At 46.3% G+C, this 24,005-nt stretch overlaps 1 protein-coding gene across 1 annotated transcript in view; it reads right to left on the bottom strand.

The window, feature by feature from the left end:
* Nucleotides 1-24,005, bottom strand: part of NFATC4 (nuclear factor of activated T cells 4) — a 153,626-nt gene that overhangs the window by 72,583 nt on the left and 57,038 nt on the right. Inside the window, exons 4-5 of the mRNA XM_063913501.1 lie at nt 9,364-9,563; nt 9,049-9,221 (exon numbers count right to left, since the gene is read on the bottom strand). Coding sequence (XP_063769571.1) covers nt 9,049-9,221; nt 9,364-9,563 — 373 coding nt within the window. The remainder of the gene's footprint in view (nt 1-9,048; nt 9,222-9,363; nt 9,564-24,005) is intronic.

The raw sequence follows: 24,005 nt of genomic DNA on the forward strand, positions 1-24,005 counted from the left end.
ATCACCCTCAGGCCCTGAAGTTTTCCGGCTTTTCTGGGCATGATCCTACGACATGACCTTTATTCCCACAGTACAAACACAAACCCTGCTGTCTCCTCCGCGTCTTCTCACGCGAGGAGAGGCGGGTAGCCCCAATCTGCATAGGCTCCTCGGAATATTCCTCAGAGTCTGAGGTTCCCTTGGGAAAAAAGGAAACTGCGGTCTCCCTTTCAAGCCTACGCTCTCTCAGCCGTCTATCCACCCGGATGGATAACTGCATGAGCTGATCTAAGCTATCAGGCGAGGGATATTGTACCAGTTGGTCCTTTATCTGGTCAGAAAGGCCCCTTCGGTACTGGTTTCTCAGGGCTGGGTCATTCCACTGGGTATCATGAGCCAACCTCCGAAACTCCGTACTATAAACCTCAGCTGGCCGTCGCCCTTGCTTTAGGACCGTAATCTGAGCCTCGGCTGAAACCATCTTGTCAGGGTCATCATACAAAATGCCCAGTGCCGTAAAAAAAGCATCAACACTTTTAAGCGACGGACAGTCAGGCTGCAACCCATATGCCCAGACCTGTGGGTCTCCTTGTAGCAAGGAAATCACCATGCCCACCCGCTGAATCTCCGACCCAGAAGACTGGGGCCTAAGCCTGAAATATAGCTTACAGCTCTCCTTGAAACAAAAGAACTGCGAGCGATCTCCAGAAAAACGATCCGGGAGATTTACTTTCGGCTCCTTAACCCCTTAACTTGCCGCTGCTGCTGCGGGAGCTCCGCTAGCGGCCTGCGGGGTGTTCATTTCAATGGACATCTCATTAAATTGTCGAGTCAGGACCTGCACCTGATCGACCACCTGTTGCAAAGTATTTTGAGGGGTATGCTCCATATTCCCACAAAATTTCAATAGGAGTAGGGCTGCTGAATATGTTACGCACACCAGTGCTAACAGGAGTATACCGGTGTATGAACAGAGAGGGATGCGATGCAAAACGAACTCACAGACAGTATAACACAACATACACAGGAGGTGATGGAATAACTAATAAACACAAAATGAACGGGGAAGCCCAAAGGCTCAGGAATTGGGTGTCTCCCTAGTGTCAGGAATGCTCAGATGGAATAGAGCGGACAATGAAGCGAGATGTAGTGATTTAACATGTGGAGCACCCAAAATGATGTTGCTAAGAGCAACAGGAAAAACCCCAAAGGGTTACCAACGGGTGTGGGAATAAACTCCTTGGTCAGAGATAGAAATATAGACACAAGGAGAGTATCCACAATCCTAACCCCCACTTGCAGGGCACAGGTTCAGCTTACTGCCACTAAACTGACACCTGGACGCCCTGCACAGTGAGGGAGGATTAAGCAAGCAGGTCTGAGAGTACAGCCGCAAACCTGCTGGGTTCACAGAATAGCAAAAGAACCCCAGCAGGTTAAACAACTGACTCCAGTCTTACTGCTAGGTCCGGATTGGCAGAATGAAGTACCGAATCCCAAGGCCTATTAGCAGTAAGCAACAAGTAAATACAAAGTCACACAGTACTAGCTAACTCTCTGGAACTGACTAACAAACAAAGATTCAGCAGCATTTGCCTAGCCTGAGAGGATGGTTTATATAGCAGGTGCTGTCCACGCCCCACTCAGACCTCACAGACTGTGAGCACAAAACCAGCGCCGGATTCCCTGCCGTGCACAGAGCCTGTAACCACTACACAGTAAAAACCCGGACCGGAGTATCAGCTGCGCTCAGGTTACTTCGCTAACACTTGCCTCCCGGTTGCCATGGCGACGTGGCAGTACAGAACAGGAGATCCTAACAATCCGCCACCATACGGTCTTATGGCTCAGCCCTAGCTCTTCTCATTTCAGGGCTTACGAAAAACAAGATGTACCTTAGATTACTCAAAGGTATCTTCTTGTCCGCGATACTCTTCCACGTGGGACATTAATCCTTTCTTAAATTATTTAGCCACAATACCTTCAGATTCCGACATCTCCAATCTTTCAAGAAAACTGGCTTCTCTACTAGCACTAGCTTTCGCAGCCAGAGGAGCCGAACTTTCCTTAATAGACACATCCGAACCCTGGATGACAACCACTCCAATGGGATTCCATATCGTCCTTAAAGGTCACACAAAAACCAGTTCCATTCAAAACCCTTTGGTAGAGTTTGACCTAGTCAGTGACTAGTCAGACACGGATCTTTTGCATAGTTCAGTGCTTATCCGCTTATCTCACAACAACAGCTCCATGGAGAGATAACATTTCTAACCTTTTTATCACATGCCGAAAGCCTTTTCGTCCGGCCAGACCCTCTACAATCAGAGAATGGATAGTTTCTGCCATGCAAAGCTCAGGAATAGATACTTCCATTTTCAAGGGACACTCCATCCGCGGAGCCGCCGTCACATCGGCAGCGGCGAGAGGCTTATCCTTACAATCCATAATGCAGGCCGCATGTTGGTCGTCCACTCGTACCTTTGTGAAACATTATTGGAGGCCTTCTGATACTCAAAGGATAGAATTCATTAGAGCAACCACAAGGTATGTGGTAGTCTACCCACCAGTTGTTGCTAGGTGGCAAGCCTCCCGACGAACAAACACTATTTTGCAGGAATCTATGACCTGCAAACTCTCTTTGTTCAAGGGAATAGGATTGCCACCTAGCAACAGCTCCCACCCTACCTACCCTATACCTTGCTAGGTCTGTTGGTTGTAATCTCTAACAACAGTCATTAATTATGCCTATTTATCTCTTTGAATTTCAGGCGCTCCGAAAGGTCCGAAGAAGCAGCCGCAGACGCAGCAACCTAAAGATCAACAATAGCCTTACAAATATCTTTGTTAAGCTCTGCAAGTTGCAGGAGTTTTGCTTATATGCTAATTTCACAGCAGCATAACAGTTCCTTCTTGGCCATTGCCAGTTGTTTTTTCTTATCACCTGTATTACTGTTGAAGGGTTTCTAGTAAACACATTTAGTTTCTGCATATATATGGTCTCCCGTGTCCTTTGTTACTAGGTTACAGGAGCTAGGGTGATCTTACCCCCCTTTAAAAAAAAAAAAAAAAAAAGTACTCTCTTGTTCTAGTTGGGATTGCCATCTGTAAGCTTCCATAAAATCTGAACTGGGGGCGGGGCCTAGCACCTTATATGGTGCGCGCGCACGCTCCCGTGACGCGCGTGATGCACGCGAACGGGTCCGGGAGCGGCCGCTACCCGCGGCTCTGTCCCCGCTTCCCCAGGCTGTGGAAAGGTAAGTGAAAGTTTTCTTTCACTATACCTTTCCAGCGATCGTCGGGAGGCTTGCACCTAACCCACCAGCTGTTGCTAGGTGGCAATCCTATTCCCTAGAACAAAGAGAGTTTGCAGGTCATAGATTCCTGCAAACTAGTGTTTTCGCACCAGCTTGTCACTGTTTGGCGATGCCTGTTGTTTGGTGTCGCGCGTGAGCATTGCGGTGCATACTCATGCGAAAACGCACAGCAGCGATCAGGTCTGAATCGAGCCCTCATCACACAACGCTGTGAAAACGAGATCCGGTCTGAAGATCGACACTGTCTAAGTCGACAATGTTTAGGTCGACCACTATAGGTTGACAGTCACTAGGTTGACAGGGTCTGAAGGTTGATAGGGTTTCTAGGTCGACATGTGCTAGGTCGACAGGTCAAAAGGTCGACATGAGTTTTTCAAAAAAAATTTCTTCTTTTGAACTTTTTCATAATTAACGATCCATGTGGACTACGAGTGGAACGGTAATCTGCCGAGCAAAGCGGTAGCGGAGCGAGGCACCTTGCCCGAAGGGGACACGGTGCACTACTTGGGCTTCCCGGTCACTGTACGGAGAAAACGACACCAAAAAAACATGAAAAACTAATTTCGACCATTTTACCTGTTGACCTAGCACATGTCGACATAGAAACCCTGTCGACCTTCAGATCCTGTCGACCTAGTGACTGTCGACCTATAGTGGTCGACCTAAACATTGTCGACCTAGACACTGTCGATTTGATGATCCACACTCTTAGAAACAGTCCTGTATGTCTCGTGTGGTAAAAACAAGGATATACTGCATGAGACGCAAATGTGAAGCATGCTTTAGTAAAGGATATAGTGTGGATCAGTGTCAAATTACCCGCAGTCATTGACCGTGGGTAATTACTTTGCTGGGTGCCATCCAATTATCCTCGATAAACTGCCACAAGACGCGGCTTATCAGGAATTTTGTTTCACCTGCCCCAGTATTTACTTAGCCTGTACAAGTATAGGGAAACAGTAAGTCCAGCATATTATATAGGTCATGACCATCATATGCATCCCAGTGTCCAAATTATTATGTCATACTGTTCCAATGCCCACCACATTCACCACGCAGCCAGCAAACAAATTATGTACAGCCCCATCATGATTCATATCACCACATAGCCCCATTATGACCAGTCAGCAATTACCTATGCAGAACCCCACAATTATTCTCTCTCTGTTAAGCACCAAATCCACTTTGTTATAGGCCGAAACCTTAGAGCTGTCCTATTGACTAGAGTCCTGCATAGGCGTGCAACCAATGACAGTTATCAGATTGCTTCTGGTAGCAGCAGTATTCACCGGTGCAAAGCACTTTGGTTTTGCACAAGTGAATCTCAGTGATCTGCCCAATGCCACACAAGGGACATTTCTCCTCTGAAACATCATACACAAGCTAGTGCACCTTGATGTGTGGTAAAGCAGAATCATCTTTACACTGTATATAGTGTAATCACATGACTGCTAAATACCATCAGGATGTTGTAACATGCCACTTTCTGTGTCTGTGTCTCTTTGTGTGTGGGTGGTGGTGGGAGGAGGCGATATGTTGTGCTTTTCTGCATGAAGCTGGTACTTTTTCTATAACAGAGGTGAGGAATGTGCTATTGCGCAGTTTCCAGCAAAAAGGCTCATAAGGGGAAACTTCATTCACTAACCAAGATGGCTGTCGATAGTGTATCTGTGCATGCGCGGCTCCATCTTGCCACTGTGCATGAGCAACATGGTAGAGGACGGACCCCCTCCTCTTAGCTTTGAGACCTGCGACTTCACCCCGCAATAACTGGGATAGGCATATGAATATCCTTACAAAGAATTAAGGTTCAAAAAGGGTTGCGATTACCTAAAGGATAAAAAAAAAAGTGGCAGACTAGATGGGCCAAGTGGTTCTTATCTGCCGTCAAATTCTATGTTTCTATGTTTCTATGTAACTGCTGTTCCTGAACCCTGCACTGTTACCTTAGGAGGAAACAGTCACCAGCTGGTGCAGTCCTGCTCCATTACAGGCTCCGCTCCATCATTGAACCAGCCAATGTAACAGTGAGTACGCTGTACATTCACTTCCACATATAAACCTCAAAGCCCTAAGCTACCTGACCAGTCATTACCTACACAATAACTGCTTGTGTTTACAGTACTCTGTTCACCCACTAGCTGCACACAGATTCCTAATATGGGGAAACCCACACTCATCATCTCCCTCTTAGAGGGAAAAACAACCCAGACTAATTAATTCCTTATTTTTACACAGTGAACTATTTTTTTTACCTCCGTAAAAGTAAAGCCCTTATAGCTGCCTGCTTTGACTTCAGGGGCAGGCAGGGTTGAGGCCAGCTGTATGTGCCCCCCAACATTGGACCCACATTGGGTGTTTTGGGCCAGCATTTGGCAAGGTAACTTGTAATGATGTTGGCAGCCATACATCTTAATCACAGTTGTGCCGACTGCTGAACATCACCATTTCCAAGTGTCTCACTCCAGCGGCCAGCCATCCCAAGCTTTCTGTTATCCAGTAGGATGTATACTGGCATGCTGTTACTCCCCTCTCAGGCAGCCACGCAGACTGACTCTGCACCTGATCTCCATGGTAGCCTGCAGAAACAGTCAGGAACCCCTGCTTACATATGGCTGTAACACTGGAAATAGATGAAATAAGGAAAGTGTTTGGGGGCCCTTTTAATGTAATGGGGGTGGGGAGTGAGCTTTATTTATTAGTGTGATGGGGCTAATCATTTCATGTAAAATAGTGGTATCTTGGCAGTACCTATTTATTTAAGGTGGGGAGGAAGGCTATTTATTAAATAAGAATGCTAATTATTTAATGTCTGGGCTGTTTGGGATGGAAACCACTTTATTTATTTATTTATTTATTTATTGAATCTATTGCATTAATGGTAGTTTAGTCAGTGGGAGCGAGGCATAGAGGACACATAGCCTTTCCATATTTCAGGTGCCTATCCTTTTATCAAACAGGACTTCTCGCCAACGTGTCAGGATGCAGATAACCAACAGAACATGAACACCAACAGGACTGGTAGAAGCAGGGGGAAGGCTCTGCCAACTGTCCTGATTCTGGTTAAGGTGGTCATTCCGAGTTGTTCGCTCGCTAGCAGTTTTTAGCAGCCGTGCAAATGCTATGCCGCCTCCCACTGGGAGTGTATTTTAGCTTAGCAGAAGTGCGAACGAATGGATCGCAGAGCTGCTACAAAAAATGTTTGTGCAGTTTCTGAGTAGCTCAGAACCTACTCAGCGCTTGCGATCACTTCAGACTATTCAGTTCCTGTTTTGACGTCACAAACACGCCCTGCATTCGCCCAGCCACGCCTGCGTTTTTCCTGGCACGCCTGCGTTTTAACGAACACCCCCAGAAAATGGTCAGTTGACACCCAGAAACGCCCACTTCATGTCAATCACTCTGCGGTCAGCAGTGCGACTGAAAAGCTTCGCTAGACCCTGTGTGAAACTACATCGGCCGTTGTAATAGTACGTCGCGCGTGCGCATTGCGCTGCATACGCAGAAATGCAATTTTTTTGCCTCATCGCTGCACAGCGAACGAATGCAGCTAGCGATCAACTCGGAACAGCTGTGACACATGGGAGACGCATGGTCTCTGAAATGTCTGGAAGATGCATTGGACATTCCTGGGAGGTGGCTAACTGGATACATAGGAATGGCCTGTGTTATGGGAGGCATGTAGCGGAATTGGTTGCAAACTCAGATGCAAGATTGAAAGGTGCAACCGAGCGTTGTGTATAAAGACGCATGGTGCTGTATTTACATGTCAAAATGTGCAACCAAGTTGAATGTAAATTAGCTTTAATTGCTTCTGGTGTACGGAATGAAATGCAGATATTCACCTGTATGCTGATGCCTCCTGCTGGCTTATCTGTTCTGCTGCTGCAAAGGTATTAACATTGGTCATCTGAGTACCCCTTAGGTTTGCTGTGTAACTTATGCTTCCATGGTTAGTGAAGCTGCATCGCCACTGGCCTTGGAATGCCCAGTAAACGTGACTGACACAGTGACACCTACCTGTTTTCAGGGATGCTGATTGCTGCCATCCCTTCCAGTCCTCCATATGGCCGCAGCTTGTCAATCATGCCACGGCTTAGGGGTTACGGCAACCATCATCGCAACCACAGATCTGCACATACGCAGCACAGATCCCCCGTGTGCACAGATCACAAACGACGGAGACGTATGTAAACCATCAGGTTTGCGTACATATCTGTAATAGGCCCTAAGTGGTATAGAACATCCCTTACTTACATACACTTGGCTCTGGAGCATGTGCCGTGCACACAAAATACATCCTCCAAACTGCAACTCTGCATGAGACTCACTGTGCCTGCCTATGAGTCTTATTCCTATGTCCCCTTCCAACCCCTTTGTTAACCAGAGATGCAGAGATAGTTGTAAAATGGCTACAAATGACTTTTACACATGTGCATACATTCTATATTTCCACCCATGTGCAGAACTCATGATGTGCTCCAGTCAGCAACAGTATGGATGTACAGTAGTAACATATGTGTCTGGTTTATGCCAGGCACATGTCACAGACACATCTCACCTTAAATAAATACACTCACAGAAGGATAATCTATACAGTTTTCCAAGGCATATATATATATATATATATATATATATATATATTTATTTCTATTTACTGTATATACAGTAGCGCATACATATCACGCAGCGTGTTACAGAGTATTTCAGTTATTCACCTCAGTCCAGTGGAGCTTATAAACTATATTCTCTACCACATGTACACACATTAGGCTCAATTTATTGTCAAAAGCTAATATGCACCATTATCCCAGTCTGCATGTGTGAACACAAACTTACTGTACTATGTTAGATGCATATCTGGACACTGGGGCACCAAGTGGGGGTTTCGTCACAAAATACCCTGGCCTGGATTTGCCTGTGCTGCACCATTGCTAATGGGGTGTGCCCTCCTTGGTCCTTCCCACCTTGTACTGGAGCCCTGTGCCTGTTCATACTGTTCCTGTGCAGCCCTGAGATTATGGTATAATAGGCCGACAGTCAAAAAGTCCACACCAAATGGTTGACGTGCACAAGGTCTACATGTGAAAAAGACCAACACAATGAAACGGTCGACATGGAAATGGTCGACACATGAAAAGGTTGACATGAGTTTTTCACATTTTTTGGGGGTGTAAAATGTTAGCTTCCAGCACATGGAACTTCAGTGCTTCAGGCATTGTGCCTCGCTGCACTTGGCATAGGCAACCATTCCCAGTTGTAGTCTATGTGCATGTTAAAGTATGAAGAAGTTGAAAAAAAAAAAAAAGTAATGTCAACCATATGATGTAGTAACCATTCTCATGTCGACCATTTGAACATGTCAACCTTTTGACCACGTCGACCATATGAATGTCGACCTTTGACTGTTGACCTGTCATCCTGTGCATACTGCTCTAGCCATTCATGCAAGATACACTATAACAACCTGCGTAGTACTGTGCATCTGCCCCTAGAGCTGCCATCTCTTGTGTGCTAACTCTGGTGGTAGCGTGTGACACACACCCTTTTGATTTGTAAGGGTAGAGACACATTTGTGGCAAAATAGTCTATCCATCCACTCACTGCTTTTTATCTAACTACTAATAAACGTCTAGTGACGTGTAATATTCTCCCTATTTTTAACCTATGACTTTACACAGTGCTAATGTATTGCTGCTTATTGGTCTTCATGATACGTTACTCACATATTATTGTCATAGGCTTTACTTACAGCACTCTATAGGAATAGAAGCCACTTGTAGAGAGATGCCTTTTCCGCCTCCCTGTGGAATATGCACTCGGAACACGAGGCGAACACGTGTGTTCTTGCGCCCAATGTCTGTCTCACCCTTCCTGAGTTCGATGTCTGAATTCCGCAGCTTCAGAATTCCAGCGCAGTCTATACTGAAACATGGACATTTACAATATTTATTAATCACCTATCACATCACTAGAGCAAGCTTTAGTTACTACTGTTAATAAATCACTATGGAAGTTGGAAGGTTTGTGTTCACTGTAGTGTATTTCTCTGTTCTATGCAGCTTACTTGGCACACATGTTGTTTTCGGAGAGAAGAGACATTTCCAGAACTTTGGTGCTTCCCACTAGAGCTTCATAACTGGGTGTAGCCACCATTTTCCCTGTAATCCGATGAACTTGATAAAAGGCATGAGGTCTCAGGTTGCGCTCATCTGCTGTGCCGATAAACATCTGAAGGGTAAGTGGTTTCTCATTGTATCCTAAAAGCTGGAAAAGACAACATTAGACTGAACTATAGCACCTGATGAAGAAGACTGTATAAAACAACCTATGGCTATGGACCCCCGAGAGCCTTTTTCAATCAAATGTACAGTAGGTTTTTGTGGAAAATGGCCCTTAGGAGGCATATTGACACTCAGTGCCCCCGCAGTCCTCGCGGTGGCTTGGGGGCGAGGGGCTGCGAGGGCGCCACTGACTTAGAACTGCGGTCTCCTTCCCTCCGCTGCTGTGTTGGAGGGACACGGAGGGCACCGTGCGCGCCTCTCCAGTATCCCTCCTGTCTCTCCGGCTGGTCTAATAAAGGAAGTGCCGTTCGTGAGCACTGATTGGCTTTATTAGACCCGCAGGAGAGCCAGGAAGGACACGGGAGAGGCGCGCGCTGTGCTCTCCGTGTCCCTCCAACACAGAGGAGCGGCGGGGGGGGGGGGGGGGGGGAATAGGGGAGCAGGCACTGTGGGGGAATATCTGGCACTGAGGGCATGTACCTGGCGGCACTGTGGGGGAATATCTGGCACTGGGGGCATATACCTGGCACTGTGGGGGAATATCTGGCACTGGGGGGAGCAGGCACTGAGGGGGCTTATGTGGCACTGTGGGGGAATATCTGGCACTGGGGGCATATACCTGGCACTGGGGGGGAATATCTGGCACTGGGGGCATATACCTGGCACTGTCGGGGAATATCTGGCACTGGGGGGAGCATATGTGGCACTGTGGGGGAATATCTGGCACTGGGGGCAAATACCTGGCACTGTGGGGGAATATCTGGCACTGGGGGGAGCAGGCACTGAGGGGGCATATGTGGCACTGTGGGGGAATATCTGGCACTGGGCGCATATACCTGGCACTGTGGGGGAATATCTGGCACTGGGGGCATATGTGGCACTGGGGGGTATATTTGGCACTGGGGGCATGTACCTGGCACTGTGGGGGAATATCTGGCACTGGGGGCATATGTGGCACTGGGAGCACGGCCCTACCAACAAGCACTACCCCCTAGCAACGAGCATGACACCCAGTGCATGAAACCCCTGGCAACGAGCATGACACCCTGAGCATGAAAATCCCTGGCACCGTGCATGGAACCAAGAGCATGAAACCCATGGCAACGAGCAGGTAATTTAAAAGTAATTAGAAGCCTTACTGTAGAACTTAATGTGTAATGGGCATTACGGTGTGTGGCATAATGTATCACGGACATTGCGGTGTGTGTCATAATGTGTCAGGCATTACGGTGTGTTGTATACTATATCACGATCATTGTGGTATGTGGTATAATGTCTCAGGGTCATTGCGGTGTGTGTCATAATGTGTCACAGACATTGTATGTGCTATAATGTATCAGGGGTATTGCAGTGTGTAGCATAATGTATAACGGGCATTGCGATTCCTGTCATAATGTGTCACAGGCATTACGGTGTGTGGCATAATGTGTCGGGGGCATTACAGTGTGTGCATATTGTGTCATGTGCATTATTGTGTGTGGCATAATGTCTAAGGGCCATTGCAGTATGTGGCATAATGTATACTGGGCATTACTATAAGGAGGAAAAATGACAAATAATGTAAGTGGCATGAATCAGGATTATTTTTCTTTCCTGTGGTGGCTAACGTCTGGGCGTGCAGGTTGCAAAACTGGGGTATAAGGTAGTCTTTTCCTGCAATGCCACGCCCCTTTATGCGAAGCCACGCCCATTTCAACGAAGCCACACACCGTTTTGGGCGGCGTGCTCGCCTTGGGCGCGCGCAGATTTGCCCCTTTACTACTGCCAATTATGGGGGGGGGGGGGGGGGGGCGCCGAAGAATTTTTTGGCTTGGGGGAGAAAAATTTCTAGTTACGCCACTGTTGACACTTAAGGGTAAACTTACGAAGACGTTGTTTACCAAAGTCATCAATCATTGTTGGGAGCTATTGCTGTTTTTAAAACTATCGATCAAGGCTGCAGATGATCAGCTGCTTTGATAAACTATGTCTTAGTAAATTTGCCCATTAGGGTTCCACATTATCACGCATTGATATACACGGGCTGATTTTTAGGCAAACACAGTGTCGATATTTGCACAAATTGTCAATATTTTTCAGCTGCGCACGTGTATTAAGCGGGGTACACACAGTGCAGGTGTCAGTGGTCCTTACTGTCTGGGCATGTAGGCACTTGTGGTTCTCCAGGTGCTGACATGCCCGGACCGGCTTGCTGGAACCTGTATTCCCACCTTTAACTCCACACCCGACACCACTAGGGGTGCTGGGGAGAGCCCCAGGCTTCACCACAGGCCTGAGGGGACCCTTTTATTGGGAGGACCCCACTTCCCGAAGAATTCCAAGCCAATTTGGGGGAGGCAAATGTGATAGGGGGATCCTGTGATGTGTGTCTCCCTACTATGGCTTTACCCCTTGACTGGTTGAGCCCGGTGCTGGTTACTGGAAATACGGGGGGACACCGTGCCTTTTTACCACAACCAATTGGGCTTAGAGGTCCAGTATTGGCTATGCATATGGGGGGAAACCCACACATTTTTTTACATTTAACACTTTAATAACCTGACAATACACCAAAACCTTTCAATCTGACTGAAATCGGAATGAAATCGTGCTGAAATTGCATATGCCAGAAACTGATGAGTATCACCATTGGAAGAAAATAAATACTCAAACACACTGCTTAGTAAATTTGGGATTTGGAGTGTAAAACTTTCCATCGATGTCCAGCAATTAGGGTTCGACACCAAACACAACTTGTAGTAAATTTACTCCTAAGGAGTATATTCACTAAAGGTCGATTATAAATCAATTATAACTGAAACGATCTAAATCGATGTTGAGATTCAGGGGCTAAAACACACATTTACTAACAGATACATTTTTTATATTTATTTTCAAATGTTAGTACTGTCAATTTTTATCCTTGGAAACACAAAATAATTTTAGATCGATATCATCAATTTGAAACCGATTAAAAATCATACATTTTAAACTGATTGAAATCGATGAAATCGACATTGACATTGATATTTTGGGCAAAGTGCATTTTTAATGCCATGATGTATCGTCCACTATTGTAGAGGGATCAGAAAGATCCCTCTTTGGCCAATTTGCAATATTCTACTGTAGCCAATAGGCTAAATATTGTTAGCTATTGGGGCCGGGTTACAGATGGATAGCTATTTCCATAGGAATGGGGATTGCTCTTTCTTAGGACCCTGATCACACATATAGAGAAACATAAGGTCATGCAGAAAAGCTATGAAAACTATTTTTTTGGGAGGTTTTACAGCAAAAACAGCTTGCTACATCTCACCCTTTGCCATCTTATCTATATGCTGCCTCACTTCATTACAGAATGAGTATATCTTACTCAAGTTCTAATTTTCTTTCAAATAAGGCGCTTTTCAATTAGAGCTCAATATTGACCATCCACCTCAAAAGATAACTTTTGCTGTTATGAATTGCCTGTCTCTTCAGTATCTCTTACAGCTGGGATGTTGAATCCTGGCACAACACTGAGGTGTTACAAGTTGTTTATTATAATATTGATTGTTGAGACTGCAGAGTCTCTTGATTGTCTATATTGTGTATTTATTGCTGTGTTAAATAATTTATTATTTTACTTATTACTTGTTTTTTAGTAAAATTTATACTGAATATTTATCTAATTTGTGTTGGCTTATTGCTGAATATTATTGTCTGTTTTAAACTGCCGCTTCCTTCCATGCATACAGTATCTTGGAGGTGCAGTCTTCTGTTATTTGGAAGCTAACAATAATAATAATAATAATAATAATAATAATAATAATAATACTGATACTTTGTACAACATTCTTCTGTTTTATAGTGAACATCCATAATTTCCCCCTTCTTGTGTCTACTGCTATCTTGGTTTTGTCATATACAATAATTGTCCACCTGGCATTTTCTGGTGGTTAGAAACTCTTTTAGCTTCATTTTAACTATAATAAACTATATAAATAACTAATAGCCTAGATTTATCTACATTGTGTGAGATGAGCATGTGTAGGGATTGCAAAACACCCTTCAATCTCACACAGTAGAAATCCTCAGCCGTGTGCTTTGTAGCTGTGTAAATACATTTCTCTAACGTCCTAGTGGATGCTGGGGACTCCGTAAGGACCATGGGGAATAGACGGGCTCCGCAGGAGACTGGGCACTCTAAGAAAGATTTAGTACTACTGGTGTGCACTGGCTCCTCCCTCTATGCCCCTCCTCCAGACCTCAGTTAGAATCTGTGCCCGGAAGGAGCTGGGTGCATTTTAGTGAGCTCTCCTGAGCTTGCTATTAAGAAAGTATTTTAGTTAGGTTTTTTATTTTCAGAGAGCTTCTGCTGGCAACAGACTCTCTGCTACGTGGGACTGAGGGGAGAGAAGCAAACCTACTAACTGCGGCTAGGTTGCGCTTCTTAGGCTACTGGACACCATTAGCTCCAGAGGGATCGAACACAGGAACTTAACCTTGGTTGTCCGTTCCCGGAGCCGCGCCGCCGTCCCCCTCGCAGAGCCAGAAGACAGAAGCCGGCGGGTTGAAGCAAGAAGACGTCAAAATCGGCGGCAGAAGACTCCTGTCTTCATATGAGGTAGCGCACAGCACTGCAGCTGTGCGCCATTGCTCCCACACTAACCCACACACTCCGGTCACTGTAGGGTGCAGGGCGCAGGGGGGGGGGGGGTGCCCTGGGCAGCAATTGAGTACCTCCTGGCAAAAAGCAGCATATATACAGCTGGGCACTGTAATATGCATGAGCCCCCGCCATTATTTTTACACAAAATCGCGGGACAGAAGCCCGCCGCTGAGGGGGCGGGGCTTCTTCCTCAGCACTCACCAGCGCCATTTTCTCTCCACAGCTCCGCTGAGAGGAAGCTCCCCAGGCTCTCCCCTGCAGAAGCACGATAGAGAGGGTGAAAAAGAGAGGGGGGGCACATAAATTTGGCGTAAAAACAATATATACAGCAGCTACTGGGTTAACACTAAGTTACTGTGTGATTCCTGGGTCATATAGCGCTGGGGTGTGTGCTGGCATACTCTCTCTCTGTCTCTCCAAAGGGCCTTGTGGGGGAACTGTCTTCAAATAGAGCATCCCCTGTGTGTGTGGTGTGTCGGTACGTGTGTGTCGACATGTCTGAGGTAAAAGGCTCCCCTAAGGAGGAGATAGAGCAAATATGTGTGTGAGAGGGTGTCTACGTCGACACCTGTTTGGATATGTGTAAGTGCTAAGGTGAATTTATTGCACAAAAGATTAGAGAACAGACAGGAAATCTACCCATGTCTGTCCCTATGGCGCAGAGACCTTCAGAGTCTCACAATGCTCACTATCCAAAATAATAAACACTGATATCGACACGGAGTTTGACGCCAGTGTCGACTACGATAATGCAAAGTTACAGCCAAAATGGCAGAAAAGTATTCAATATATGATTATTGTAATAAAAGATGATTTGCATATCACTGATGACTCATTTGTCCCTGACAAAAGGCTACACATGTTTAAGGGGAAGAAAGCTGAGGTAAATTTCCCTCCTCTCATGAGGAAAAAGAGCATGAATCTCCAGACAAGAGACTGCAGCTTTCCACAAAGAATTCTCAGGCAGTATCCTTTCCACACTAGGGCCAGGATGTGATGGGAATCTTCCCCTAGGGTGTCACGTTTGCCCAGAAGGTAGCCCTAGCTATTCTCAGGGATCCTGCAGATAGCGTGCACATTCTGGTACACTACTCAGACCGGCGATTGTGTCGGCATGGGTTTATAGCGCTGGGGAGGCGTGGACAGGTACCTTATCAGCAGAAATTGAGACCCTAGTATGTATATATATATATATGTATATAGAGAGATATGTATATATATTAAAGATGCTGTCTTAAGAGATATATATAATCAAACATGCCCAAAGAGACATGAGTATACTGGGTCCTAGAGTCAAAGCTATGTCGATTTCTGCTTGACGTGTCCTGTAGAATATGCAATGGACAGATGATGCCAACTTAAGTGGCATATGGAAGGCTGAGGATTGTGTGGAGAAGGGTTCTCGGACCTGGTCTCCACGGCTATAGCTGTTAATTCGGATATTTTGCCTTATATTCCTGCACAGCCTAGGAAAGCACGTCATTATCAAATGCAGCTTTTCGAACAAAGAAACAAGAAAGGCCGAGATGCGTCCTTTCTTGCCAGAGGCGGGGCCAGAGGAAAGAAGCTGCACAACACAGCTAGTTCCCAGGAACAGAAGTCCTCCCCGGCCTCTATGAAAATCCACCGCATGTCGCTGGGGCTCCACAGACGGAGCTAGGCCCGGTGGGGGCACGCTTTCGTAAGTTCTGCAACAAGTGGGTTCACTCCCTGTTAGATCCCTGGGCAATAGATATTGTGTCTCAGGGATACAAGCTGGACTTTGAGAAGATGCCTCCTCACTGACGGCCCTGCCGGCTTCCCCCCACGAGAGGGAAACAGGGTTAACTGCAATTCACAAATTGTATCTTCAACAGGTGGTGGTCAAGGTTCCCCTCCTTCGACAAGGAGGGGGTTATTATTCGACCATGTGGTAGTTCCGAAACCAGACGGTTCGGTTAGACCCATATTGAATTTAAAATCCCTGAACATATGCCTGAAAAGGATCAAGTTAAAGATGGAATCGCTAAGAGCGGTCGTTACAAGCCTGAAAGGGGAAGATTTTATCGTGACTCGGGACATAAAGGAGGCATACCTTCATGTCCCCATTTATCCACCTCATCAGGCGTACCTCAGAATTGCGGTACGGGATTGTCATTACCGTTTGGTCTCTCCACGGCCCCGAGAATATTCACGAAGGTAATGGCGGAAATGATGGTGCTCCTGCGTAAGCAAGGTGTCACTATTATCACGTACTGGGACGATCTCCTCATAAAAGCGAGATCAAGAGAGCAGTGGCTGAACAGCGTATCACTTTCTCTGGAAGTGTAACGGCAACACGGCTGGATTCTATATATTCCAAAGTCGCAGTTGGTTCCTACAGCTCATCTGCCTCTCCTAGGCATGATCCTTGACACAGACCAGAAAAGGGTTTATCTCCCAATAGAGAGAGCTCAGGAGCTCGTGACACTGGTCAGGAATCTATTAAAACCAAAACAGGTGTCAGTGCATCACTGCACTCGAGTCCTGGGAAGGATGGTGGCATCATACGAGGCCATTCCTTTTGGCAGGTTCCATGAGAGGACCTTCTAATGGGACTTACTGGACAAAGTGGTCCGGATCACATCTTTAGATGCATCGGTTAATCACCCTATCCCCCGGGGCCAGGGTGTCTCTCCGGTGGTGGCTGCAGAGTACTCACCTTCTCGAGGGCCGCAGGTTCGGCATTCAGGACTGGGTCCTGGTGACCACGGATGCAAGCCTCCGAGGGTGGGGGGCAGTCACTCAGGGAAGAAGTTTCCAAGGGCTGTGGTCAAGTCAGGAGACTTGCCTTCACATCAATATCCTGGAACTAAGGGCCATATACAACGCCCTAAGTCAAGCGGAGACCCTGCTTCGCAACCAATCGGTGCTGATCCAATCAGACAACATCACCGCAGTGGCTCATGTAAACCGCCAAGGCGGCACAAGGAGCAGGGTGGCGATGGCGGAAGCCACCAGAATTCTTCGATGGGCGGAGAATCACGTACGAGCACTGTCAGCAGTGTTCATTCCGGTAGTGGACAACTGGGAAGCAGACTTCCTCAGCAGGCACGACCTCCACCCAGGAGAGGGGGGACTTCATCAAGAAGTCTTCGCGCAGATTGTAGGTCGGTGGGAACTGCCACAGGTGGACATGATGGCATCCCGCCTCAACAAAAAGCTACAGTGGTATTGCGCCAGGTCAAGAGACTCTCAGGCGATAGCTGTAGACGCACTGGTGACACCGTGGATGTTCCAGTCGGTTTATGTGTTTCCTCCTCTTCCTCTCTTACCCACGGTGCTGAGAATCATAAGGAAAAGAGAAGTGAGAACAATACTCATTGTTCCGGATTGGCCAAGAAGGACTTTGTATCCAGAGCTGCAAGAAATGCTCACAGAGGACCCATGGCCTCTGCCTCTAGGGCAGGATCTGTTGCAGCAGGGACCTTGTATGTTCCAAGACTTACCGCAGCTGCGTTTGACGGCATGGCGGTTGAACGCCGGATCCTAGTAGAAAAAAGGGATTCCGGATGAGGTTATTCCTACGCTGATAAAGGCTAGGAAGGACGTGACGGCTAAACATTATCACCGTATACGGCGAAAAATATGTTGCTGGGTGTGAGGCCAGGAATGCCTCTACAGAGGAATTCCAGCTGGGCCGTTTCCTTCATTTCCTGCAGTCGGGAGTGACTTTGGGCCTAGAATTGGGGTCCATTAAGGTCCAGATTTCGGCCCTATCCATTTTCTTTCATAAAAAACTAGCTTCTCTACCTGAAGTTCAGACGTTTGTAAAGGGAGTACTGCATATTCAGCCCCCTTTGGTGCCACCAGTGGCACCTTGGGATCTTAACGTGGTGTTGAGTTTCCTGAAATCTCACTGGTTTGAGCCGCTTAAGACCGTGGAGTTAAAATATCTCACGTGGAAAGTGGTCATGCTATTGGCCTTAGCTTCGGCTAGGCGTGTGTCAGAATTGGCGGTTTTGTCATGTAAAAGCCCCTATCTGGTTTTCCATATGGACAGGGCAGAATTACGGACTCGTCCGCAATTTCTGCCAAAGGTGGTATCATCTTTTTATTTGAACCAACCTATTGTGGTGCCTGCGGCTACTCGTGACTTGGAGGATTCCAAGTTACTAGATGTAGTCAGGGCTTTGAAGATTTATGTAGCCAGAATGGCTGGAGTCAGGAAAACTGACTCGCTGTTTTTCCTGTATGCATCCAACAAGCTGGGTGCTCCTGCTTCAAAGCAAACTATTGCTCGCTGGATCTGTAACACGATTCAGCTGGCTCATTCTGCGGCTGGCTTGCCGCCTCCAAAATCAGTAAAAGCCCATTCCACAAGGAAGGTGGGCTCTTCTTGGGCGGCTGCCCGAGGGGTCTCGGCATTACAGCTTTGCCGAGCAGCTACTTGGTCGGGTTCAAACACTTTTGCAAAGTTCTACAAGCTTGATACCCTGGCTGAGGAGGACCTTGTGTTTGCTCATTCGGTGCTGCAGAGTCATCCGCACTCTCCCGCCCGTTTGGGAGCTTTGGTATAATCCCCATGGTCCTTACGGACTCCCCAACATCCACTAGGACGTTAGAGAAAATAAGATTTTACTCACCGGTAAATCTATTTCTCGCAGTCCGTAGTTGATGCTGGGCGCCCGTCCCAAGTGCGGACTTCTTCTGCAATACTTGTATATAGTTATTGCTTAAATAAGGGTTATGTTATGGTTGCATCAGATTTGTCTGAGGCTCAGTTGTTGTTCATACTGTTGACTGGGTATGTTATCACAAGTTGTACGGTGTGATTGGTGTGGCTGGTATGAGTCTTACCCTGGATTCCAAAATCCTTTCCTTGTAATGTCAGCTCTTCCGGGCACAGTTTCCTTAACTGAGGTCTGGAGGAGGGGCATAGAGGGAGGCAGAGCCGGCCATAACCAATATGATGCCCTAGGCAAGATTTTGGCTGGTGCCCCCTAGCACCACTGCTGGTTACACCTCTGACCTTGTACCCCCTATATTTTAAATAGGAACAGTTCGCACATTTGGCGTACAGCCCAAAAAGGGGTGTGTTTTTGCTGGCAAGGGGCATGGCCACACAATAACCCCAATTCCAATTACGCCACACAGTACTGCAACTTTATTCACATATGATCATGTGATAGTGTCCATAATTCATATTACATCCCACAGTAGTATCACTTTACTTTATAAACGTTACTCCTCACAGTAGAGCCCCTTATTCACATTACATCACACTGAATTGCTCCTTATTCATATTACACCCCACCCTATTGCTCTTTATTCACATTAGACAACACAGTAGTGCCCTTTCTATACGCAACGCCACATGGTAGAGGACCTTACACATAATGCCACACATTAGTAATGCATTTACACACATTCCACGCAGTAATGTCCCTTACACATATGAGACACCTTATTAATGTCCTTTTAAACATAATGCGCCTTACACATTATGACAACCTTTATTAATGCCCTTTTACACATAATGTCCATTACACATATGCCGCACATTATTAATGCCCTTATACACATAATGACACACATAATGCCCCCTACACATTTGCTGCAAATTATTAGTGCCCCTATACACATAATGACACACATACAGTAGTACCCTGTTACATATATGCTGCACATTATTAATGCCCTTATACACATAATGACACACATAGTGCCCTTTACACATATGTTGCACATTATGAATGCATTTTAACATGACACACATAATGCTCCTTACACATATTCCGAACACTACTGCACAACCAACCCACTCAAATGCATACAGCACTCACACTGCCACTAACACTGTTACCTCTGCTTCTGCATGGATACAGATGTGTCCTCATAAATATTGCCTCAATGCTAACGTCGGGCACACCTTTTTTTATGAAAATGCATCTTATTTGCTTTGCTATTGTGGCTAGGATGCACAAGCAGCTTCTGCTGATTAAACTGATATGCAGCATGCCTATATACTGTGTGAGACTGTGGCTGTATCTGCATATGAAATGCTACACACAGAATATAGGCATGCTGCATATCATTTTAATCAGCAGAAACTGCTAATGCCCCTAGGCATATCAAATGCCCTAGGCAATTGCCTAGTTTGCCTATGCCTATGGCCGGCTCTGGAGGGAGGAGCCAGTGCACACCAGTAGTACTAAATCTTTCTTAGAGTGCCCAGTCTCCTGCGGAGCCCGTCTATTCCCCATGGTCCTTACGGAGTCCCCAGCATCCACTACGGACTACGAGAAATAGATTTACCGGTGAGTAAAATCTTATTATTTACAACGTGTGCAATAGTAAAAGTAGATGAATATTTCTGCACTGTGATCCTGAAACATACAGGGCCTGATTCAGAGATAGACGGAAGTTCAATGATGCATACACTTAGTTTCCATCAGATCTCTAGGAGGGCATGCAGGAGATGTCTCAGTAGAAAAGATACCTCCTGCATGTAACTGAGATCACAGCACCGAGACCGACTTCGCAAGCTGGGATCCAATATCGTGAACATCGGTCATGGTGTTCCTTGCAGACGGCCAGCAGAGTAAGCCTGAGCTTACGCAACTGGCCAACGAAAGTGATGGATGCAAGGCCAGGAAGTCTGCGTGGTCACACTCAGACCCTGGACTCTCCCCTCCCAGAAAATGGGGGCGATACCACCCTTTTCAGGAATGCAGCCCTACCTCTGCCCCCTGCGCACTCCCTCAATGATGCTGCTTGTCAAACAGAACGGACCTTGCATAGCCACAGATTCTATTGTGAAGAGGGGGCCTGGACTGCACACCCCAGCTTCTTATAATGGGATGTGCTACCTTGCTGGGACTACTACAATACAGGAACAAGGGTGCAGGTGCAGCATACAGCATTAAATTATAATTATAACAACCATAATATCCGAGGTTCTTGGCATATATTGGTAATATATGAGTCTGCCCACCTGCTTCACTGTGACCTCATCGGGCAGGTCCCTAACATTATAGGGGTTCGCCTCTTGGGCGCAGAGCACCCCAAATCACCCCAGCCATACCTCCCCAGGGCATCACAGAAATGAGAGATAGAAGTGAAAAATCAGTGTTAAACACGTGAGGGAAGCTGCTGAGTGTTAGAAAGAGGACAGCAGTAAGGTGTCAAAGTGATAGAAAGTGAGGTTAGCTCATCAGTTTTACAAGTGATAAAGATGTGTGAATAATGCTACATAAATAAAAACAAACACAGGGTGATATAGGTGTTATAAATAAGTACAAGGTGGTGATGCCCCAAAGTGGTTCAGCCAGAGCAATCCAAGGAGCTCCTCGTCGGACAGGTCCCTAACATTATAGGGATTCACCTCTGGGGCGCAGAGCTCCCCCAAGTCACACCAGCCATACCACCCCAGGGCATCACACAAATGAGAGCTAGAAGTGAAAAATCAGTGTTAAGCAAGTGAGGGAAGCTGGGGGTAAACCTTTGGGGCGTGGAGCTCCTTGGATTGGCACCCCCTGAAAGTGCAGGTGTATGCGCAGGACGGCGATGCGCTTGCGCCCATGGGGTGAACGCAATAATTCTGATTGGATTGCGATTTGCGATCCAACCTGAATTGGGTGTAGTACGGTATGCCGGCGCTCGGGCTTCCGGCGACCAGCATATCGGCGCCGGGAGCCCGACCGCCGGCATACCGACAGCGTGGCGAGCGCTAAGAAGCTCCTTGCGGGTTCGCTGCGCTTGCCACGCTGCGGGCACGGTGGCGCGCTACGCACGCCACACTATTTTATTCTCCCTCCAGGGGAGTCGTGGACCCCCACGAGGGAGAATAGCTGACGGTATGCCGGGTGTCGGGATTCCAGCGCCGGTATAATGTGCGCCGGGATCCCGACATTCGGCATACTGAAGACCACCCCCTGAATTAGCCCCATAGGCATTAACTTGCATAGTGCAACCTATAACAGCAAACAGGCAGGAGTACTCACACAAACAGCAGCACACAACACCACCACATGCTATATAAGCATCTCCAGGCCTGCAAAAACCCCACTGTCACAATGACTATAATACACAACTATGCTCACATGGTTCCAGGTATTTATATCATATTTATATTGTGGGAGGATCAGTACATATTTTGCACGTTTTACTAATCCTTAACTATCAGCATTTCATACACTCTAGCTCTGATTTTTTGTTTTGACTGGATAGTAGATATCTTGGAGCTAGAAAGATGCACACACAAGCTGCAAACTACAGATCCAGGAAGGCATAGCTGACCATTGCAGTTCTTTTAGATCCTCCAGCATATGGGAGAGAACAAGCGTGGGAAAGCTGAGAAAAGAGGAAAACAGCTGGGAATCATCTGTTCACCCAATCAGCTGCCTGTTCCCTACCCACAGTACTAACCCCACCTTCTAGATATACAAGCTGATATAGACACTGCTTTCAGTTTAACCTACACGGGAAGTAATATACAGCCAAAGCATCTAGTATTGCCTTCAATTAACAAGGTTGCAGGCCATATGTTCTGTTGGATTAGGTGTTTTTTTTGTACAAACTAACAGACTGGAGTTACTAGCCGAAAGACTGGGGTCTGCATACCTCCAAACATGTACAGAGCAAAACTTGGGACAGCAATGTATGTGTTTTGTGATGATATCATAACACACTAAATGGGAGGCTGTCAATTTACCGGCTGTCAGGATCCCGGCTGTGAGTATACCGATGCCGGAATCCCAACCGCCGGCTGGAATTCCCACTTGGGTGGTGGCCCACGCCATCACCCAAGGGGGAATATAACCCTGTGGTGACTGAAGGTCACCGCTGGTATCCCGGCTGTTGGAGTAACGATTCATGTGTAAAAGCTAGGAGCAACAGGTTCCTAAACACATTAAAGGACCAATACTTGTCTCAATTAGTCGAGGACCCAACTAGAGGTAATAATATTCTGGACCTAGTCATTACTAATAATGTGGACATTATATCAAACACTAAAGTTGGGGAGACCTTGGGAAACAGTGATCACTATATGATCACATTCGACATCACTTTCAAGAAACATAGCTATAAGGGATCAACCAAAACATATAACTTTATAAAAGCTAACTTCAATATGCTGAGACAGGCACTAAACAACATTGACTGGGAAGTTTTGTTTCATGGTAAGCACACCTTGGAAATGTGGGAAGCTTTAAAAGGGTTGCTTGATAGCAATATTCACAAATTCATAGCCATGGGCAGCAAACGCAGGAGTACCAAACTCAAACCAATGTGGCTTAATAAGGAGGTCAAAGAAGCAATGGCTAAAAAGAGGCTTGCTTTTAAAGCATTTAAATCTAATGTAGGGGAGGAGTCATTCCAGTATTACAAGGAATGCAGTAAAAGATGCAATAAAGTAGTAAGAGCAGCTAAAATTGTAAATGAAAAGCAAATCGCTATAGAGAGTAAAGCCAATCCCAAAAAGTTTTATAAATACATAAACAGTAAAAGGTTAGAAAATGAGAACGTAGGCCCATTAAAAGATAAACTGGGAGCCTTGATAAACGATGACAAAATAAAAGTGGATATACTGAACAGCTTTTTTTCATCAGTATTCGCCAAGGAGGATCAGACGGTGATAGTAGTGCATAACAACAGAAAAGGTAATGATTCTTGGCTAGATGCTTGTTTAAGTGAGGAAGTAGTCCTGGAAAGACTAAGCAACATAAAGATCACCAGGACCAGATGGTTTTTACCCGAGGGTTATTATGGAGCTTAAGGCACAACTTGCAAGACCCTTATACTTGATTTTATATAGTTCAATTAAATTGGGTA

The sequence above is a fragment of the Pseudophryne corroboree genome, chromosome 1 (assembly GCF_028390025.1).
Source record: "Pseudophryne corroboree isolate aPseCor3 chromosome 1, aPseCor3.hap2, whole genome shotgun sequence".
NCBI classification, from domain to species: domain Eukaryota; kingdom Metazoa; phylum Chordata; class Amphibia; order Anura; family Myobatrachidae; genus Pseudophryne; species Pseudophryne corroboree.